The sequence below is a fragment of the Myxine glutinosa genome, chromosome 9 (genome assembly GCF_964187855.1).
Source record: "Myxine glutinosa chromosome 9, kmMyxGlut1.1, whole genome shotgun sequence".
NCBI classification, from domain to species: domain Eukaryota; kingdom Metazoa; phylum Chordata; class Myxini; order Myxiniformes; family Myxinidae; genus Myxine; species Myxine glutinosa.
The window spans coordinates 105,993,680-106,013,630 of NC_136269.1; the positions used below are offsets into that span (position 1 = coordinate 105,993,680).

Here is a 19,951-nt window from a genome sequence, read left to right on the forward strand (position 1 = left end):
GAAATAAATATTTTACAGGCATAAATGCATGCATACAAATTATTCATGTATTTCCACTAGCCTAAACCAATCGGACGTCATAACTTATGAAAGGAAAGCAATCATAACATATTTTGCAATTTCAACCCACACTGCACTTTTCACTCTCACATTGACTCACTCAACTTTAAAGTGAATATATTAATTTATTTACTTCATAAAATACCCTAAAATGGGTGTGCATTCGAGATAATATCTGCAATAATTAAATTACAATCCCACATCCTGCAATTATGGTTGTTTTTTTTACTCTGAAAATTCAAAGTGTATTTTAAGAAACCATCGGTGCAGGCCACAGCTACCAAAACCACTGCACCTCAAAAGCCATTCATGGCCTGTATCTCAGAAGATTGGCTTATGATTACTCTCACCTCTTTAACCATCAAGCTTTGCACTTCTTTCCCAGCATCCTCTGGGACAGAAGAAAACAGAGTCCGTCTTCTGCGAAGCACCTTGGACAACTATAGATATAACAGTGAGGACAAGAAAATAAGAAAAATCATGAAAAGAGAAACAAAACCTCTTGGGCTTGTTAACTAATCCAGGTACAATTCCCATAAATCACATCTTTATTCATTTTCTACTTATGCCCTTGTAATTAATGTTAAAGTACACGATGTTTCAAAAGTCCAGAATTATAGGATATTTAATTTACAATTTTATTATAATAATTGTTCAAATTGCGAGCACTGACATGCATACACATATCAATTATTGTATATATACGTTTCTTTGAACGTATATTAACATTGACACATCGATTTTAGCACATTCGTTTCCGATTACATTATTTAACTCTTCAATAGTACATGGTCTCGAGGCTCGCATTTCATGAACAAGAATGACCGCACTGTGGTCACTACCTGCGACAAAATCCGGTAATGGGCCGATTGGGAAATGTGGATTTAGAGCACTCTCAAAAGATGAACGCCGAAATTGGGAAACACATTTAATGCACTATTGAAATATTAACTCGACACCTCTTATCCATGTCATCCTCCCCACGGTTATATCAGAATGAGCTGATTCGTACCACAGTCACAGTTTGCTTAACCCCAAGTTGGGACCATTCAAACATTGTATAACGCTATTATTTTAGTAATTTGCGTAACATAGCGCTTGATTACTGTGTGTTGACTATTGTGCATTCTGATTGGCTTGTTTAAAGCGTACTATTATTCAACATGTGATTCGATTTTTTGGGGTCCCTCATCGCGAATATCACTCAACCAAAACAAAGCCAATGGAAATCTGATGCAACAAACCCGGGCAGTGTATAATCAGCAGAGGCCTGCAGGTCTATGTGTTAGGCCCACCAGAAAACCTAGATGGTAGGCCATATCATTGTATCGCGGTGCCATGCTGGTTGGAGTCAAGCGACAAATGTGGGTGTGGTATGGCAGCTATCCAACCAATGGGTGCACAATTCAAAAATCGACCCACAAGAACAACAAGAAAGAGCAATCAGAGAATGCAGAGCCTCGCCAGGATGTGCTTTCAGTGGTTTTTAAGGATTTTAAGTTAAAACAAATATGGCGACCGAACCACGTGATCGATGACATCATTGTTTTTTTCTCCACCAATTTATCCCTAGATTATGCTCAAGAAATTTCATCTTGATCGGATGAAGTTTTGTACTTGTCGAATTATGACGTCATAATGGAGGCACCTAAGACATCATCATTAACATATTTTATTCCCAATGGAGAGTTCTTTACAATGAGCCATGTCTCAATTTTTTCTATTCAGCGCTTTCGGAGATAGAGGTACAAAGTTTTTCGGTTTTTCCAAAATGGTGGCTGCACCACGTAATGTATGACGTCATAATTATCATTTAAAAATTATATAGGTGGAGGTGCACATATGGTGAAAATTTCCTGTCAATCGGACCAACGGTTGCAGAGAAAATCATATTTATTCTGTGCAGACAAACAAACAAACGGACGGACTCAAATGCAATACCCTCTCCTCTGGTGAGGGTAACAACAACAACAGCAACCTTGAGGAGCTCTTGTAGACAGACCTGTGACATGTCACAGGTAAAAGCAGCAAACTAATGTAATACCATTACACTGTGCATCACATTACATGTACATGGACCTTGTGATACGTGACTGTTATTTTTCGTAAATCATTGTGAATTTATTATTATATAGTTTCCATTATTCTAATGCTCCCCTTATAATTACTTTTATTTTTATTCTCCCTCATTATCAAAACTGCAGGATAAGCTGACAAAAAAACCCCAACAATAACAGCAACGCGAAACCCTTGTAGACTTGCGAGATGTTGCAGGTAAAACTAGAACGGCACTCGGTAGAGAGCATACCTCCACCAGGCTGATTAGTTTACGTTTTGTATGCCACTCATGGGTCGCACCTAGATTCGGACCTGTGCCAAAATCGAATCGGCTTGTTTTTGTTGCCTAACCAACTTATCCACCTAGTTTTGTCATAATCGGTCGACAGCTTTTTGAAATATCATGCGATATATCGGTTTTTGGCCCTGTCGTTCAATGGTGAAGAATCACTTTTTAAAATACTCTGATCCGAATCCGGCTTCAAATCTTCACCAAAATCTAACCATTTCGTCCTTGTCGCATACCCAACCTCTCCACCAAATCTCATCCTAATCCCTCCACAATTTTTTGAGACGTCCTGTTCACAAACAAACAGACAGCGGTGAAAACATAACCTCTATCCACATTCGGTAGTGGAGGTAAAGAACCTGAAGAAAAAAACCACTGATTTCAGGTGTCCCCAAACAAAACCAGAGCTTCCAGAGAAGCAGAACTCAACTGAACTGACTGGACAACTTTAAAGTAGGTCAGTTGTCTGTACTATATTTGACTTAAGATAGCAACCTACCTTGTGTGGTAAGAGTCTCACACACCAAGTTTGATCAAAATCCATAAATATTTGTGGACGTTAAAGTCTTAACGTCGTTTCGGAGATAAAAACAATATGGCGGCCTATGGCGGCGGCCATTTTGTGACGGATCGGGTTGGAATGCAATAGCAACCTACCTTGTGTGGTAAGGGTTAAACATTCTAAGTTTGATCAAAATCTGTTAATATTTGTGGACGCTAGAGTGTTACCGTCGTTTTCATGACCAAAAACAAAATGGTCGCCTAAGTCCGCCATTTTTCAACGGATCGGGCTGAAATGTGATACCAACCTGGTCCTTGGGGTAAGGATGCTGCATGTCAAGTTTGATCAGAATCGGTTGATATTTGTGGACGCTGGAGTGTTAACGTCGAAAAGTTCACGGACGACAGACGACAGACGACGACGACGACGACAGACGACGGAAGTCCAGTTGAGTTAAAAAAGACGGAAATCCAGTTGAAGTCCAGTTGTCGACTGAAGTCCAGTTGAGTTAAAAAGTCAAGTGGTGTTAACTCTGGACTACGTGGAGGTCATTATATCGCTACACAATGTCCTAGACACCGCACAAGCTTAGTCTCACAAAAAAAAAAATTCCAATGATTCTGGACTAGTCCTATAATTCTACTAATGTCTCTATCCTAGATGAGGTTTACATACACGCTCCTCCATGACAAGCTCCCTAGACTGCTTGCAGAATTTTTTTTTTTTTTTTTTTTTTTAGCTGAGTCCAGCAACAAGATGCTGAACCCCATGCTAAAGTCCTTACTCACTGCCTTGGATCTAACGTCAATATTTTGCCAAGGATCCAAACTTAATATCTTACAGGAAATAGTTCCACTTTTATTTGTTATATCCTTGCCAAGCAAATAAAAATACATATTTCCACACTGTTTCCGCTCACAATTCCATTAAAACTTCACATTGCATTTTCGGCCAATTACCGCAGCATTCTCCACCATGTTGTTAGCTGCACCCTCATGAAAAGGACCCTGAAATGGTGAATCATTTAGCATTTCATCAGCAATTTCTCAATTCAACCATTCTTTTTGCATTCACATTTTGGGAGGAAAAATAATTTCTCATTATCCATTGTCCCGTTGTTTAAAATTGAATTATGGATCAGTTTCTACTCGGCCATTGCTGTTCACATGAAGACATCCTCATGAGAGCAACAGTGACAGACTCGGCATCAACGACAGTCATTGGTTGTGCATCTTGAATGTATGACGATATTCAAGAACAGTTATTTTATGTTTATGCCTTGGTTATTATGTTGATGAAACATTATTAGACAATCATATAGTGCCACACTGAAACAAACAAATATGTCCTATTACAGTGATTTAAAATGACTTGCTTAGTGATGGACTGAATTCTCCAGATATATCAGGTTCATACAGGAGATTGTACACTTATCACATGCAGTAGGAGACACACATCATGAGATATCAGTGTACTTTTACATGGACCAATGGAACATTATTAGACGATAGACAAATCAACAAAATATGTGGAATCTCAACATAATGAGCTAAGCACTCAGATGGGGCTGCAAAATAGCCCCAAACTCTTCCATAACAAGTGATGACTCAAAATGCAATGCTAAGCTGTATTTGGCTACACCAATACCTGAGCTGTACAATTTTCGGAAATATCAAAGTTGGAGTACCGTTCAAACTACAACCAGTCCCATAGCTAGTTAACATTAAGGCGCAAATCTATTAGTCAAAACCTAAAGCATTTGCAATCTGTTCAAAGCTATTGCCAATTAAAGATGGAGGATAAAATGTCAAACGTTGCATTATTGTTAACGCCGAAGGAGTCTTAACAATATTCCATGTTTTGTGATGACTGTTTGTTGGAATGCTATTTCTGTTTTGTATGAAAAAGTGAGTAGAAGGGGCCGGGTTTTTATATCACCAACCGACACATCATCGTGTGGGAAGAGCAGCATATCACGAAGAGGATCCCCATGTATTTGAGTGCGGCGCTGCTGGATAACATTCTCATAGTCTAATGGCTCGACGATCCATGTCTTGGCCTGTCAAACAATCAGGGGGAGAGGGCCGGGAATCGGAGGAAGGGAGGAACAAGGTCAAAGGTAAATCGCAATTTGACATTAAATACTTAAAATCATTTTTAAAAAAGGAAAAAAATCAGAAAACAAAGGGATAAAGCTGTGATGTGATACAACGCACAAGGGGAGGTCACAAGGTCTATCCCCACTCAGGAAGGAATGGTCCTGTGCAAGCAAAACTTGGCAAAATACGAGTCTTTCTCTATGTATTTTCCAGCCAGTGTCACAAATATTCTTCCCAAAGGGGGGATAGGTTTCATGATGCCATTGGAATACAAGTAATGTTTTCGACTCAACCTTTTGTGAAAAAACCTTTTTTTCCCCTTTTCCCCGCTTTTCAAAAAACCTCCTTTTCAAAAATAATCATCATTCAGTTTCTTTCCTTTCACGCCATCCACCTATCAGTCAATATTCGATATGGAAAGAACAAAGAGGGAGCAAACAGGAGACTATGGGGCTCTTTTATATCCACCAAGCGGTGGGATTCATCATATATGCTACCGCCATCTCAACACCCACTTCAAAGCATTCCCAAGCCAAACAAACTAGCTTCGCTCACCCGACATGCTCGACTAAAACACACGACCACCCACTGCAGAGCGTTAGTGAGTGGATGGGGAATGGTCGGTTGGACATGTACTTTGAAGCCAATTTCCAAATTCACAGCTATTCCAAATATTGTTATGATGATGATCACAAATATATTTTTAAGCGTAAATTAAATAATCAAAATTGAAATAATTCCTACTACCTCCTGCACTCCCATTATGCTTTGAAATTCAAACTAAAAGCAAATAAATTATTAAGATTGTGGCAGCTTTGAATTGAAGCAATACAAGCTAACAATCTTCAAAAACAAATAACAAATACAATCTGCTGGACAGTATTAACAGCAAAGTATTGTGGAGTGCGAGGACAAAGACATACGGTTGTATTTTCATAACTGATGTCTTCATGGTGCTGGCATGAAGAACATGGTTAAAGATGTACAAAAATAAAATATCAAAGAATCTTATTGCATGATGCACAAATTATAACAAAATATATAACATCAATAAAGACAGCTCACCTCCATCTTTGCTAACAATAGGTGAGCACAAGCAGAAGAGAGCGAAGTTAGCGAAGAAGAGAAGAAGTTAAAGATGTACAAAAATAAAATATCAAAGAATCTTGTTGCATGATGCACAAATTATAACAAAATATATAACATCGATAAAGACAGCTCACCTCCATCTTTGCTAACAATAGGTGAGCACAAGCAGAAGAGAGCGAAGTTAGCGAAGAAGAGAAGAAGTTAAAGATGTACAAAAATAAAATATCAAAGAATCTTGTTGCATGATGCACAAATTATAACAAAATATATAACATCAATAAAGACAGCTCACCTCCATCTTTGCTAACAATAGGTGAGCACAAGCAGAAGAGAGCGAAGTTAGTGAAGAAGAGAAGAGAGCAAAGAAGTTCGAAGAGAGCGAAGAGGTTAAAGATGTACAAAAATAAAATATCAAATAATCTTATTGCATGATGCAAAAATTATAACAAAATATATAACATCAATAAAGACAGCTCACCTCCATCTTTCCGAACAATAGGTGAGCACAAGCAGAAGAGAGCGAAGGAAAAACGAGACTTTCAGCCACAAGAATATGGACAGACATCAAGAGCAGCCCAACCCAGGACAGAAGCAAAAGAAGACACACATAGTCGATTGCCGGGGAAGCAAGTACCCAGATTGCAAGGAAACGTATTAAAATGTTACTTTATAGTTGGGTGGCTGCCATTTATTAAGTGCATTGGATTGAAACATGATGGAGAAAATGTTCAGTAAGTGGTGATGAGAAAAAAGCATAGGTGTGGTTCCAAACCTCTCCCATGGTATGGAAAAAAAAAAACTTACACTCAAACTGCCGAGGTGAGGCAATGCAGCATTACGAAAGCTCGATGCTTGGCTGCCTGTATCACTCCCATGTCTCACCACATGGACCATTTTCCCAAATCCCATCATGTACTTCTCAAGAAGTATTAAAAGCCAGAATAGGAAAATGCAGGTAAATGAAGCCAAAGGATCTACTCTCTCACTCACTAACTCCAAGTGCTCACAACTTTCTCTTAAACTTTCACTCCCAAAGAATCTCTCGTCTGCCTGATCAAACGCCTTTCCTCTTTGTACAAGTTAGGGAGACACGCGTTTCAAGTTACTCCCCCTTCCACTGCTGCACACCTCCCACCCATGGAACACACAGCTGCTTCACAATATTATTCCTGTATTCACTGATCCTGGCCCACATGTGTGTTCTCATTATGATCCTCACTTGAGAGATATTTCCATATGCTAAATGTTAAACCAGTTTCATTGCGCAGCTTGTTTAGGTGGACACACACACACACACACACACACACACACACACACACACACACACACACACACACACACACACACACACACACACACGGATATCTTGAGACCTAATAGGTCTCCGTTCCATCTCCTGAAACCCACATGGATATAGCAGCCAACAACAGGACTAGAACACACGGGTGCACATATACAAGTACACTGATATCTCATGATGCTCTATTGAAGTGGGTAACTGCAATGCCAAGTACACGTTAACAAGCCAAGTTCAACATCCCAGTCTTGGCCCTAAAATCATGATAACCTATTCTGACATCCTATGTGAGTTGCACACCCAGAATATTCCCGATTTTCTTCCCTCTTTATGAAGATCAGTTTAAAGAAAAAGTGTCTTCTGAATTGCGGTATAAATATTCAATACAACGACATCATGTCATGTACATATGTTTGGTATTTTCATCTGAGCAGTACTTGCCTCATTATATTTGGATCACAGGTTGATTTTTTTCATGCATGTTGCAACACATCTTATCCATATTTATACCAGCAATTTATACCAGACAGAGCTATTTTTGCCTGAGCTCACGCATTTTTGTTCATTTAAGTTGCATTGCGATTTAATGATCAGGACTGGTATCATATAACAAACCTCGGAAAGTTTATTTATGATCTAAAATGTTTGCTGATATATTGGACAATACAAGGATGTTTCCGGGTGCAAACTGGTATAAATTGCAGGACAATAAATCCTGTTTAATTGTGGAATATTGACGTTTCCTCACTTCATGAATACAAAAATATGAATATGAATAGTATGAAAATATGAATATGAATGAATGAATTATCGTTTCAAGGCCATTTTTACCCACTAGAGCAGGGGTTAGCATTGCGGGCCCCATTACAATCATGGTTTCCTGTTTGAGGCAATGTTTTTATGGCCGGATGCCATTCCTGACACCAACCCTTAGTCACCTCTTACGATGTGCAGGGATACGGTGTACTTATTCTAAATCGGGATCAAACACACCGGGATCATTCATCCCAGCAAGCTAGTACTCAATTTGCCGACCTCGGAAGGTATGACAGGCTGAGTCAACCCCCCTGGCGTTAATTCAGCGATCGAACGGGATTCGAACCCAGGATCCTAGGATCCCAAGCCTGTGCCCTGACCGCTAAGCCAACACCAGGCTATCATGAATACAAAAATGTATTGCATTAACCCAATTACAATTTATGAAATATAATAGACTAGCATGGACCCGCGGAACATCAGCACAATGTAAAATGTAACTTCCGAGTCCTCAATTCCACTCTCCACTCCCTCACAAGCCTCAAGCCTCAGGTCATCAACCCCTCCTCCCCCCCTCCCCCCCATCCTTCCTAAACCTCCGACCTCCAACCCCAAGTCCTCACCCTCTCAATCCAAAAGCGTCAATCCCATCCCCAATACAAGCCTTCAACCCTTCGCCCCCCCCCCGCCACCCCCCACCCACCCAAAGAAAGCTTCTCCAACTCCTCAAACTCCGCCCCCCAACCCAAAAGCCTCAACCTCCCCCCTCCCAGATCTGGCACATATTTGTTCTTACCCCCTCCAACTTCCACCTCCCAACCATGACTATATCCTCCCCTCCTCACCCTCCTCCCACTCATAAAAGCAAATCATTCCCACATCAATCATTACATATTGTCGCGTCCCCGGAGTTAAGATACATGGATGACGAATGACCGAATGTTGTTATCTCCGAGTTGTATTTCTAAACTTGGCGGGATTATCGTTTCACGTGCGTGGGAAAGGCCCGAAGCCTTATCTAATTGGATGGCCGCCACGGGATTATTACTCGACCCACAAGCACAAATATGAGACAGCAGCATTCACAATACAAGAATGAAATGCAAAAATAAAGGATTTAATGAAAATAAAGCACGGAAATAAAATGAACGGTGAGGTAAATCTATAATCCTACTGCGAGACGTCTCCACTCAGACTCATATACAGACAAGGGGAAAACGAAAGTAAAAATAAATAATGGCTTTTTTTTAATAGTGCCGGCACTCATCTCTCTCAATGAGGTAGTTGAAGGAAATGGCAGTTCAAGGTTGCCTGAAGCATCTGGCGCGGGAACCACTCCAACAATAGCGTGGAGTTGCTCTCCACAGCGCCACGTACGTGAGGTGCCAAGAGCCCCATAAACTGTCGCCCCCACCTTCTCCTCATGGGCAAACAGGCCACAGAGGCTAACACCTCTCTTTTGCAGCACCAGCACCCCAAACCAGAAACAGCGCAGCTGATAGACCCAAAAAGAAACACCCCAAACCAGAAACAGCACAGCCGAGAGACCTGAAAAGACCAAGAGCCAAGAGACCAAGCGTGTCCGCTCGCAACCAAACCCAGAACCAAGAGGGAGCGAGAGAGGGGGGAACGCACCCTCCCTTCTTCTCGCTGATGTCACACTCAAACCAATCCCCACTCCCCACCACTTTAGTCCATGGCCAGGACCAATCGTTCCCTTCGGGGCGGGGCCTGACGGCCTTTCTTGGCGCCCATTGAGAATGTTTGGGGGTGGGGTTCCCTTGCTGATCGGTAAATGTGTTAGATTTGTCGGGCTTATCGGTGTGGTTGTGGCAATGAGCAGCATGGCTGGGCGAGTGAATATTATAAGAACAAAGGGAAAATTACAGGTGGCGTTACACACTGGGGATTACTAACCAGAAGTCCTATTTAACTAGCACAAAACCACCCCCCTTATGGCGACATGCAAACGCTCTTACCTGCACAGTCTGCCTACTTAATACATTCTTCTTCATGGCATACGGTCCATTCTAAACTATACATTCCTAACTTTCCTAAGGTATTTCTTCACCTACCCCCACAAATGTAACAATATTTCTTCATTGGCTGATCAAAACAGCAGAATAACCGAGATTATTTCATGATGCTTTCAAATCAAACTTAATATATAGAGTTTTCACAAACTACTCCAATGATAAAGTTAAAAAATGCAGATAAAATGTGAATAAGTTTGATTAACAGAGAAAATCAAATGATTCTCAGTTTCATAAGTATTCAAACTCTTTGCCGAATTAACCCTAAATCACTTCAGGAACAAATTATTTTTGTTCAAATTAGAGTTTAAATTAAAAATTAATCTCCCCCATTTATCGGAGGAGTTTTTTAGGGCAACTCACTTGGTCAACCAACAAGACAACCATGAAGACCTGAAGACCAAGGAGCTTTCCAAAGAAGTCAGACAAAGTGGTGGAGAAGCACCGTTCAGGAGAGGGTTATAAGAAGATATCAGTCACATACATTATCCCTTTCAGTACGGTGACATCCATCATTATGAAGTGGAAGGCATATCATACCACCCAGACTCTACCTAGATCAGATCGCCGATCCAAATTCAGCAGCTGGGAAAACAGGAAACCGGTTCAGGATGTCACTATAAATCCATCAATGATTGGAATATCTGCAAAGCTCCATGTGTGAGATGGGGGTCAGTGTTCATCAATCAACAATATCCCATTCCCTTCATGGACAGGTGGCAAGAAAGAAGCTATTACTGAAAAAGACACATCTAAAAGCTCGTAGGAAGTTTGCAAAAAAAACTTCTTAATGATACTGCAGGCATGTGCAGAAACATTTTGTGCTCAGACGAGACAAAAATTGAACTTTTGATCAAATTCAAAGTGTTACGTCTGGCGCAAGCCTAACGCTGCACATCACACAGTCAACACAATTCCTATTGTCAAGTATGGTTGTGGCAGCATCATGCTATGGGGCTGCTTTTCATCAGCGGGGGCTAGCAAGCTTGTCAGGATAGAAGGGACCATGGACAATGAAAAGTGCAAGGGAATCCTTAATGAAAACCTGCTTGAGTCAACCAAGAATCTGAAACTGGGTAGGAGATTCCCATTTCAGCAGGACAATGGTCCGAAGCACAAAGCTAAAGCCTTACTGGAGTGGCCGAATAAGAAGAAAATAAATGTTCTTGAGTGGCCCAGTCAAAGCCCCGACTTGAACCCAAATGAACATTTATGTCGAGACTTGAAGATTGCAGTGCATCAACGATCCCCATAAAACTTGGCAGAACTAAAGCAATTTTCACGTGAAGAATGGACAAAGATTTCACCATCTCACTGAGCAAAGCTGGTAGAGACCGATCCAAAAAGACTCATAGTCATAACAGTCATTGCAAAAAAAGGTGCTTCCACCAATTACTGACCTAAGGGGCTGAATAATTATGCAACCAGTGAATTTTGATTGCTAAACGTTTTTTGCAGGTATTCCTGACATGTAACTTCCTCCAACTATAAGTGTTTAGTTTGATCTCTTCAGGTATGAATAAAAAAGTTTATTTGGAAAACGTGTTTCTACATTATTCGTATTCATACTGAAATACGCAATTTTGTGTCCGTCTGTCTGGCGATTTTTGACTGTGACACATTCGGTCGTTACTTATCCAATCGCAACCAAACTTGACAGGGAGACAAAGTGTCACACAATGGAGGTTGCAGCAACTTAACCTCCCCCCAGCGTTCCCAAGGGTGTTTTCCCCGCCAAGAGGATTGCGTGTTGAGGTGTATATCCATGTTAAGATAGTTTTATCATGGCGTTTTTCCGAAGCTGCTTCTAATAACAAAAGTAACAACAACACTATACAATATCATAATATTAATGTTATTAGAAAATAATATTAATATTAATATCCTCCCTCCCCAAGGGGGTTTTCCTAATTCAACAAACACCGTGTTGACGTGTATAAACATCTTATCGTGCCATTTTTGTGGGGCACCCTTACCTGTAGTAAAAATATTATAAACCACAAATACATTTGATTACCTTTTGAAACAGTCGCTACTGCTATTTCACACTAAACTGAAAAGGAGTAAGGAAATCCGGGGTGTGTTCAGTTACCAAGCAGCTAGCTAGCACTTACCAAGCCAGCCATTCCTTATCAACGGTTTTGAATGGAGTGGTTGCTCGAATGCTTAAGCCACTTGGCGATCTCTCCGCAAGAAACTTGGTGAATGAACACACCCCCGATGTTCTTGAGGCACAACCCTAGATCTACTGTAATCTATATACCCCAGAGAGGAATGACCCTTCCTGCCACTCCCATAGTAAACAGGTGCACCAGTTAATCTAAATGTGCCATTATTGTTCGGGGGTGAATACTTTTGCAGGCCACTGTATACATACACATCGCTAAAAGTAAATAACTCCTTCCAGATCTTTAAAACAGCTGTTCACCACCATCTCTTATTTTCCCTCAAACATGCTCACCACTGTGCAGTTTCAATCTCCATATCTTGCTTGCCCCCCACTCCCCGTTGTGAGAAATTATTTGTGCTCGTGGTAAATTAGGTCCATTATTTTGTATCAGGTGCTTTTCATTTTACCGGATCGCAAAGTGTATTTATTTATTTCCCTGCATTAGTGTCTGTATATCCATCGTTTTGAGGAGTCTCAATTTTTACGTATCCCATAAGTACACATGTCTTGTGGTAACCCGCCATTGCCATCCTTGTGCATGCAAATCGCTTTGGCTTGGTTTTAGGTAAATCTCTGGGGGACATAGCATGTACGCTTTAATTAACCAGCACGATTTGGCTTCAGACTGGGGGAAACCACGCTAAATGCTCAGGCGTGATTCCCTTTGATTTTGGCTTTTGTCGAAGCACATCACTTTGGCGTGGCAGGTCGACATTAGCAGACTGTTGACGCAAAAATACGTATATTTGGAGGCTGCCTATTTCATTCCCTCTATGGCTGCAAAATAGGTGGTGCTCCGCCATCTCATGTCTATCCCAATCCTTCCTTACCTATAATCTATATTCGCCCCATTAACCCTTCCTTACTGAACCCTCTTATTTGTAGGTTGCAGTGTTTCCTTCCCATCACGGTGTGTACCCCGGTTTAGAATAGGTACACCGTATCCCTGCGCATCGTAAGAGGCGACCAAAGGTTGGCGTCAGGAAGGGCATCCGGCCATAAAAAAACATTGCCTCAAACAGGGAACCATGATTGTCATGGGGCCCGCAAGGCTAACCCCCACTCTAGCGGGGAAAAATGGCCTTAAAACGATCATTCATTCATTCATATTCATTCATTCAGTGTTTCCTTCCCTACTCACCTTTCATTTTTTTCTTGTTCATTCATTCCCTTGCTTATTGTGTACAAATGTTGCCTTGATCCTCTACTGTCAGTTCATAACCCCCACCCCCCCCCCTCGCCTCCCCAATCCTTGTCACTTTGCTCTTCCATGTGCCTCAATCTTCTTTCCCATCCACTTTCTCCCCAATAATACTCCCTCCAAAAAAAAAAATCGACTTGAAGGCCAAACTCGTAACTGACTCCTGGGCCAATATGCATCCGATAATACCAGCCCCGGTGGCTTTTAAATGGTTAGAGCGGATGGACACTGAGTCTGTGAGGTCAGTGGTCTGAACGGCCAGCAGAGCCATACCGAAGACTTTAAACATGGTATGTGCTGCTTTCTTGCTTAACGCTCAGTGTTAAGAAGGTCAGAGCACAGACAAACAACCATAGGTTGGTAATAATACCACAGGCTGTGATGGGCCAAATGGCTTCATGAGAGATAAGCAAGTTCCTTGTAAGGAAACATTGTTATTGTAATGATTGTGAAGAAAAGAAACCTCGTGTATTTGTGCTTATACCATCCGGGTTCATTGGATAGATGACCTACCCCACAACACAAGTACAAAATAGATGCCAGCTGCACTTGTGCTCAGAAGTGTTAAAAAGCGGGTTACTTATCGACAGCTGTTCTGACAGGATGGTGCAGAGGTAGTGCACCTGCCGTTGAGCAGTTTGGTCTGGATTTGTTAAAGGCCTGAATATCAACAGACATATTGGTGATTGACAGGCAGAGCATCATATAAAAAAAATACACGGTGCCCAAGTCCCTCAGATGGATGTTAAGCTGGAAATTAATCTGTTGGTACCGTGAAATGGGGTGATAGGGACAGAAAGGTGAATAGAGACACAAACTGAAAAAAAGTTCGGAAACCTTTTTCGCTGAAAATTGATAACCATACTGATTTGTTGATGTTTGGGTTGAAAGTGTTCTCTTGTTTTTTTAAAAAGCAACTTATAGTCCCTATTAACCCCTTATATGGGTTAAATAGGATTTTTATGGCTGTCCCTATTCACCCCGTTTTACCGGTGAATAGGGACAATCACTAATACAAAATAATAATAATCAAGAAATAGGGACAGTTTGGAGAAACTTTTTATCCCATATTTTTTTTTCATTGGCACCGTGGTTTATATTATGGGTGCATATTATGTGCATCCATCTGAGCTATCAATTTAGCAATAAGTTGGAAACTCAGGATTGTTTCTTGATTATTTTTTTTTTGTATTAGTGACTGTCCCTATTCACCCGTAAAACGGGGTGAATAGGGACAGCCGTAAAAATCCTATTTAACCCATATATGGGGTTAATAGGGACTATAAGTTGCTTTTAAAAAAAACAAGAGAACACTTTCAACCCAAATATCAACAAATCAGTATGGTTATCAATTTTCAGCGAAAAAGGTTTCCGAACTTTTTTTCAGTTTGTGTCTCTATTCACCTTGCTGTCCCTATTCACCCCATTTCACGGTATTAGTATTAGTTAGTGGATGTTGAATGTCACACAATGGCTTTTGACAAAGTCCCAAATCCGTGCCCTCACCTTCTGGGGATTACTGCATCGGTGGATTGATTGCGACCCCGACTCCCCCCAAAAAACCAACTTGTTTTACTTGTTTTGTGAGCCAATCCTCCAACTGACTCCCGGACCAATATGCATACGATAAGGTTGAATTTGTCCACAACCGGCACATGTTCAAGCCAGTGTAGCATAAACATGAAAGTGAGACAAAAATGGTTGTTTTCACCAATTTTTTTAACCCAAATAAAGTAGTCGAAAATGCTTGTGGTGTAAACAGTATTTACGGTTGGTTTCTGGGTAATATTCAAATCCTAGCTCATTATTTCTATAGAATCTACAAATGTTACTGTGTCATAACAACAACACACAAAATTGCTTATTAAAATTATACTGTTATACCAACTTGCTTCATTGTTTAGCAAATGGATCAAAACAAAATGTGCACAATTAAGGGTCATATCTAAACTGACCAATAACTTGTTAAAGACACCCTCCTTAGCTGTGCTTAAATGCACGAATCCAACCACAATACATAGCAGTGGCAATCAGAGAAAGAGGAAATGAGGGAAGAGAGACAGATCCAAAGACAGTTCCGCATAGATGTGCAAGCTCAACATTTAGCATCATTAAGGAGTGAGAGAAAGTGATAGTGAGAGTGTGGGGTTATGAGAGATGAGAAGAGCGTGAGAAATGAGCAGAGCGTGAGAAATGAGAAGAGCGTGAGAGATGGAAAAGCCTGAGAGATGAGAAGCGTGCAAGAGATGAGAAAGTATGAGAGATGAGAAGAGCATGAAAGATGAGAAAACCATGAGAGATGAGAAAGTATGAGAGATGGGAAGAGCATGAGAGATGAGAAGAGTGTGAGAGATGAGAAGAGCGTGAGAAATGAGAAGAGCGTGAGAAATGAGAAGAGCGTGAGAAATGAGAAGAGCGTGAGAGATGGAAAAGCCTGAGAGATGAGAAGAGTGTAAGAGATGAGAAAGTATGAGAGATGAGAAGAGCATGAAAGATGAGAAAACCATGAGAGATGAGAAAGTATGAGAGATGGGCAGAGCATGAGAGATGAGAAGAGCGTGAGAGATGAGAAGAGCGTGAGAGAGGAGAAGAGCATGAGAGATAAGAAGAGCATGAGAGATAAGAAGAGCGTAAGTGATGAGAAAGTATGAGAGATGAGAAAGTATGAGAGATGGGAAGAGCGTGAAAGATGAGAAAAGCGTGAGAAATAAGAGCGTGAGAGATTCGAAGAGCGTGAGAGATTTGAAGAGCGTGAGAGATAAGAAGAGTCTGAGAGACCAGATGAGAGAAGAAAGTAAGTGATCCAGAAAGACAGAACAGAGAAAGACAGACAAAGCAAAGACAGACAAAGCAAAGACAGACAAAGCAAAGACAGACAGAGTGATCGTATACACTGGGATAGTGAGAAAGAGCAAGGAAAAGGCAAAGCAGACAAAGGAAAAGTGACTGATACAGAGGTAATAGGAATTAAGAAGAAGAAATGGCACAAAAAGAGAGACAATAAGAAATACCTTGATACACGGAGACAAGAAAAAAAAACCCATACATTCCATACAGTGAAGGATTCGAGCTATAACGAGTAAAATAGTGAATGTAGAAAGGCAGCAAAGCAATTATGCAAGTTCTGAACATGGCACAAGCGACATTACCGTAGCGAGGCAGAGCAGCAGCACAGTAGAAGATTCTGGATTTCTTTTGGACACAGCTACATCAGAGACCTGATCCCAGCCCCGGTTGCATCTCAACGTACATGCCCGTTCAACTGCCCAGCGTAAAGCGTCAGACAGCACCATGCTGGAACTGCAGCCCATAACCTGAGACAGTGAGCAATCCGTGCCAGAATGCAGAGACGATTGCTGTGGGTAACCTCTGAGTACCCCACTGACTAAGTGCTGCAAAACCATCCACCAAAGGGTCGACACTACCTTGGCACCTCTCGCTGCTTTTTGTCTTTACAACTACAAAGATATCCTAATTTGTAAGGCAGAAGGTCATTGTAGCAGATCTGCTTCGATTCCAGACACGAGGCATGCAGCCAATGTATCAGCTGGGTGGGTCACCCAGACAGCAGAAAAATCAAGTCCACAGGGACTTCGCTTGTCAAATGACATTATCGTCGATCACTCTCCTGCCCCCTCCTCACTCCCTCCTGTTCCTTTCACTCTGTCAGAATTTGTTCCACCTATTCTCATCTTCCTTATTATTCTCCCTTATTTCACCCTCATTCTTTTTCAATTGCCCCCTCACTCGTTGAAGAGAAGTTTGGGGGAGGAGTAAGACCAAATCTCTCCAACCCTAATGTCCTCTAAAATCGTTCTCTGCTTGCATATGACTAATGGCCTTCCAGAAGAGCAAAATGGTGACCCTTTTCATGGATGAAGGAATAAGAGATACTGAACATTGTCAGCATTAGCACTCTTTCTGGCTTCAGCACAGCCATCCTCTTGGGACTCCATGAGCTATACCTACATACCTAAATGTCTCATCTTGGTCTTTTCTGTGTTGCCCTCAACTCATTCAACCACAATCATAACTCTCCTTTTATCATCACGCATTTAAACTTTTTATACTCTATGTCTCACCAGTACCGTACCTCTCCTTTGTTTGCCCCTCCATATCCTACTCCTCATATGCAGCTTGCATGTTATTCCCATTCATAGTTTCTTTTTCCTTTGTCTTTTTCATAGCCCCTTCCATAACAATACAGTAGAATACAGTAAAAAGGTAAAAATATAGTATAAAGCACACATTTTTCACACATTTGGATTAAAAAAAAAAAAAATTTAGCAACAAACTAAGTTGTCAATAAAAGATGTTTTCCAATCATTTTTTTTTTGGACAAATTGAGGGTGAGCTAGAGAGTTCATAGAACACCTTACCCCACGCAGTCGAGAAAAATAAGACATGGCAGGTTCTGCGATCGGAAATTTGATCGGTCGAGATGATGTAAAATGCCGTAATATTTTGTCCATGTACTGCTAAACTAAAGATTTTTGAAAGTTCCCACAAGATAATTTGTGCTCTACAATGTTCAAGTGTATAATTCAAATCATACTAAAATACGAAATTTGGAGTCTGTATGTCTGATGATTTTTTTTTTTGAACGTGATGCATTCCATCGTTACTTATCCAATCTCAACCAAACTTAACAGGATGACTAAGGGTTACACAATGAAGATTGGAGCGCATTCATTTTCCCCCCTCCCCAAGGGGGTTTTCTCCCCCAAGCGGGTTTTCCCCACCATTGCCGACAATGGGGTTGCGTGTTGAGGTGTATATCCATGTTAAGTTAGCTTTATTGTGGTGTTTTTCCAAGGCTGCTTTTAATAACAAAACTAATGATAATAGCATAATATGAATATTATTACAAAACAATATTAATACCAATAATATCCCACCTCCCCAAGGGGTTTTTCCTCTTTGAACAAATGTCAAGTCAACATTTATAAATAGCTTATGAAGGTGTTTTTGTGGGAGCAACGGCCAAACGGCCTCTACCAGAAGTAAAAATATTATAAACCACAAACACGTATGATTAGCTTTTAAAACAGTCACTAATGCTGTTTATAACACGAAATAAATTTGGAGTAATCCCGACATCTGCAAAGCAAAGTTTTACTTCCAGAACTGAGCGAAGAAACTCTATATACCCCACAAGGGCGAAGAAAGAGCGAAGAAGCGAAAAAACTGTGTTCTATATACCCCACAAGGGCTAGGTTAATAACATGACCCTTCCTGCCACTAACGTGGCGTTTTTCGACACAAACTTTTGAAACTCGCTCCTGTTGTTTAACACAAAACTAAAAAAGAGGAAGCCCTGGGTGTGCTCATTTACCAAGCAGCTAGCGAGAAGCCAGCCGTTCCTTAAGGGTTTTGAATGGAGTGCTTAAACCACTTGGCCATCTCTCCACAAGAAACTTGGTATATGAACGCACACCCAAAGTTCTTGAGACCCGACCATAGATTGAGTGTGATCTATATACCCCAAAGAGGAATGACCCTTCCTGCCGCTCCCGTAGTGAGCGTGTGTGCTAGTGAAATAAAATAAAGACATTAAAGGTTGTAGAAAAAAAAAAGTTTGGAAGTTTACCGCCGTTTGCAGCGTCTTTTACACCATCTTATTCAACACTTTCCATTAGTTCTTCATGCCTGTTATTTTTGTGCTTTATGACAAACTTAAAAACAGCAAGTTTCCTTATTTTCATTTTTTTTTTGACTGCCTGACAGGCAGAGGAAAACTTATCTTACTCCCCTTTTCTGAAAACTACAGGTTCGTTTTCTGATTCATGTTCAAAACATGAAATTCTATTGAAATTAAATTGTTCCTCGATCATAAACTGATGTTTATGGACAGACAGACAAACAAAGTGAACCAATTCCTCAACCCGACTTTTCACTTCACACGCACGGGAAAAAAGAAACCTCTACAATATTGTATCCATCTGTACAAGTGACAGCAACTGCAGAACAGACTAAATAATCATGAATCAGAGTCGAGTGGTACGTTTGCATCTCCTCATTATGCACCCAATATGTTTGAACAAACAAAATAATGCAGTGAAATGATCATGATTTGCTTCAAATTTGTTCCAGATTTGCTCCGATTTGTGAACAACAGGCTTTGTCTGCCACATGAACACAGTGTTTTGCCATATAAGTGCAGCCAGGACAAAGTTTTGCGTTTGGGGATAAAGATGATAAAAATCATCTCTCCAAACTACAAAAACACTGACGTCTGCTAGAACTTGCCTGCGGACATTAAAAGCGCTCCTCAGTACATTCTGAGCATGCAAGTGTGTGCTGATATGCTGGCTAGGTTCTGAATTTGCCCTTAAGGCTTGATTCAAGCTGCCTCTCGGGTCGCAGTATGGTGTAATGTATAGTATACATATATATA

The 19,951-nt window shown here is 40.8% G+C and overlaps 1 protein-coding gene across 6 annotated transcripts in view; it reads right to left on the minus strand.

Moving 5' to 3' along the window:
- DOCK9 (dedicator of cytokinesis 9) overlaps positions 1-19,951 on the minus strand; it is a 287,811-nt gene that overhangs the window by 162,290 nt on the left and 105,570 nt on the right. For 3 of the 6 annotated variants that reach the window (XM_068128619.2, XM_068128620.2, XM_068128617.2), the window contains exons 1-3: positions 6,902-7,143; positions 4,852-4,968; positions 411-500 (exon numbers count right to left, since the gene is read on the minus strand). In XM_068128619.2, the coding sequence (XP_067984720.1) occupies positions 411-500; positions 4,852-4,968; positions 6,902-7,009 (315 nt within the window). In that variant the 5' untranslated portion in view covers positions 7,010-7,143. Of the gene's footprint in view, positions 1-410; positions 501-4,851; positions 4,969-6,901; positions 7,144-19,951 lie in introns of those variants that run through there. The other 3 variants (XM_068128621.2, XM_068128622.2, XM_068128618.2) reach the window with 1 other exon arrangement.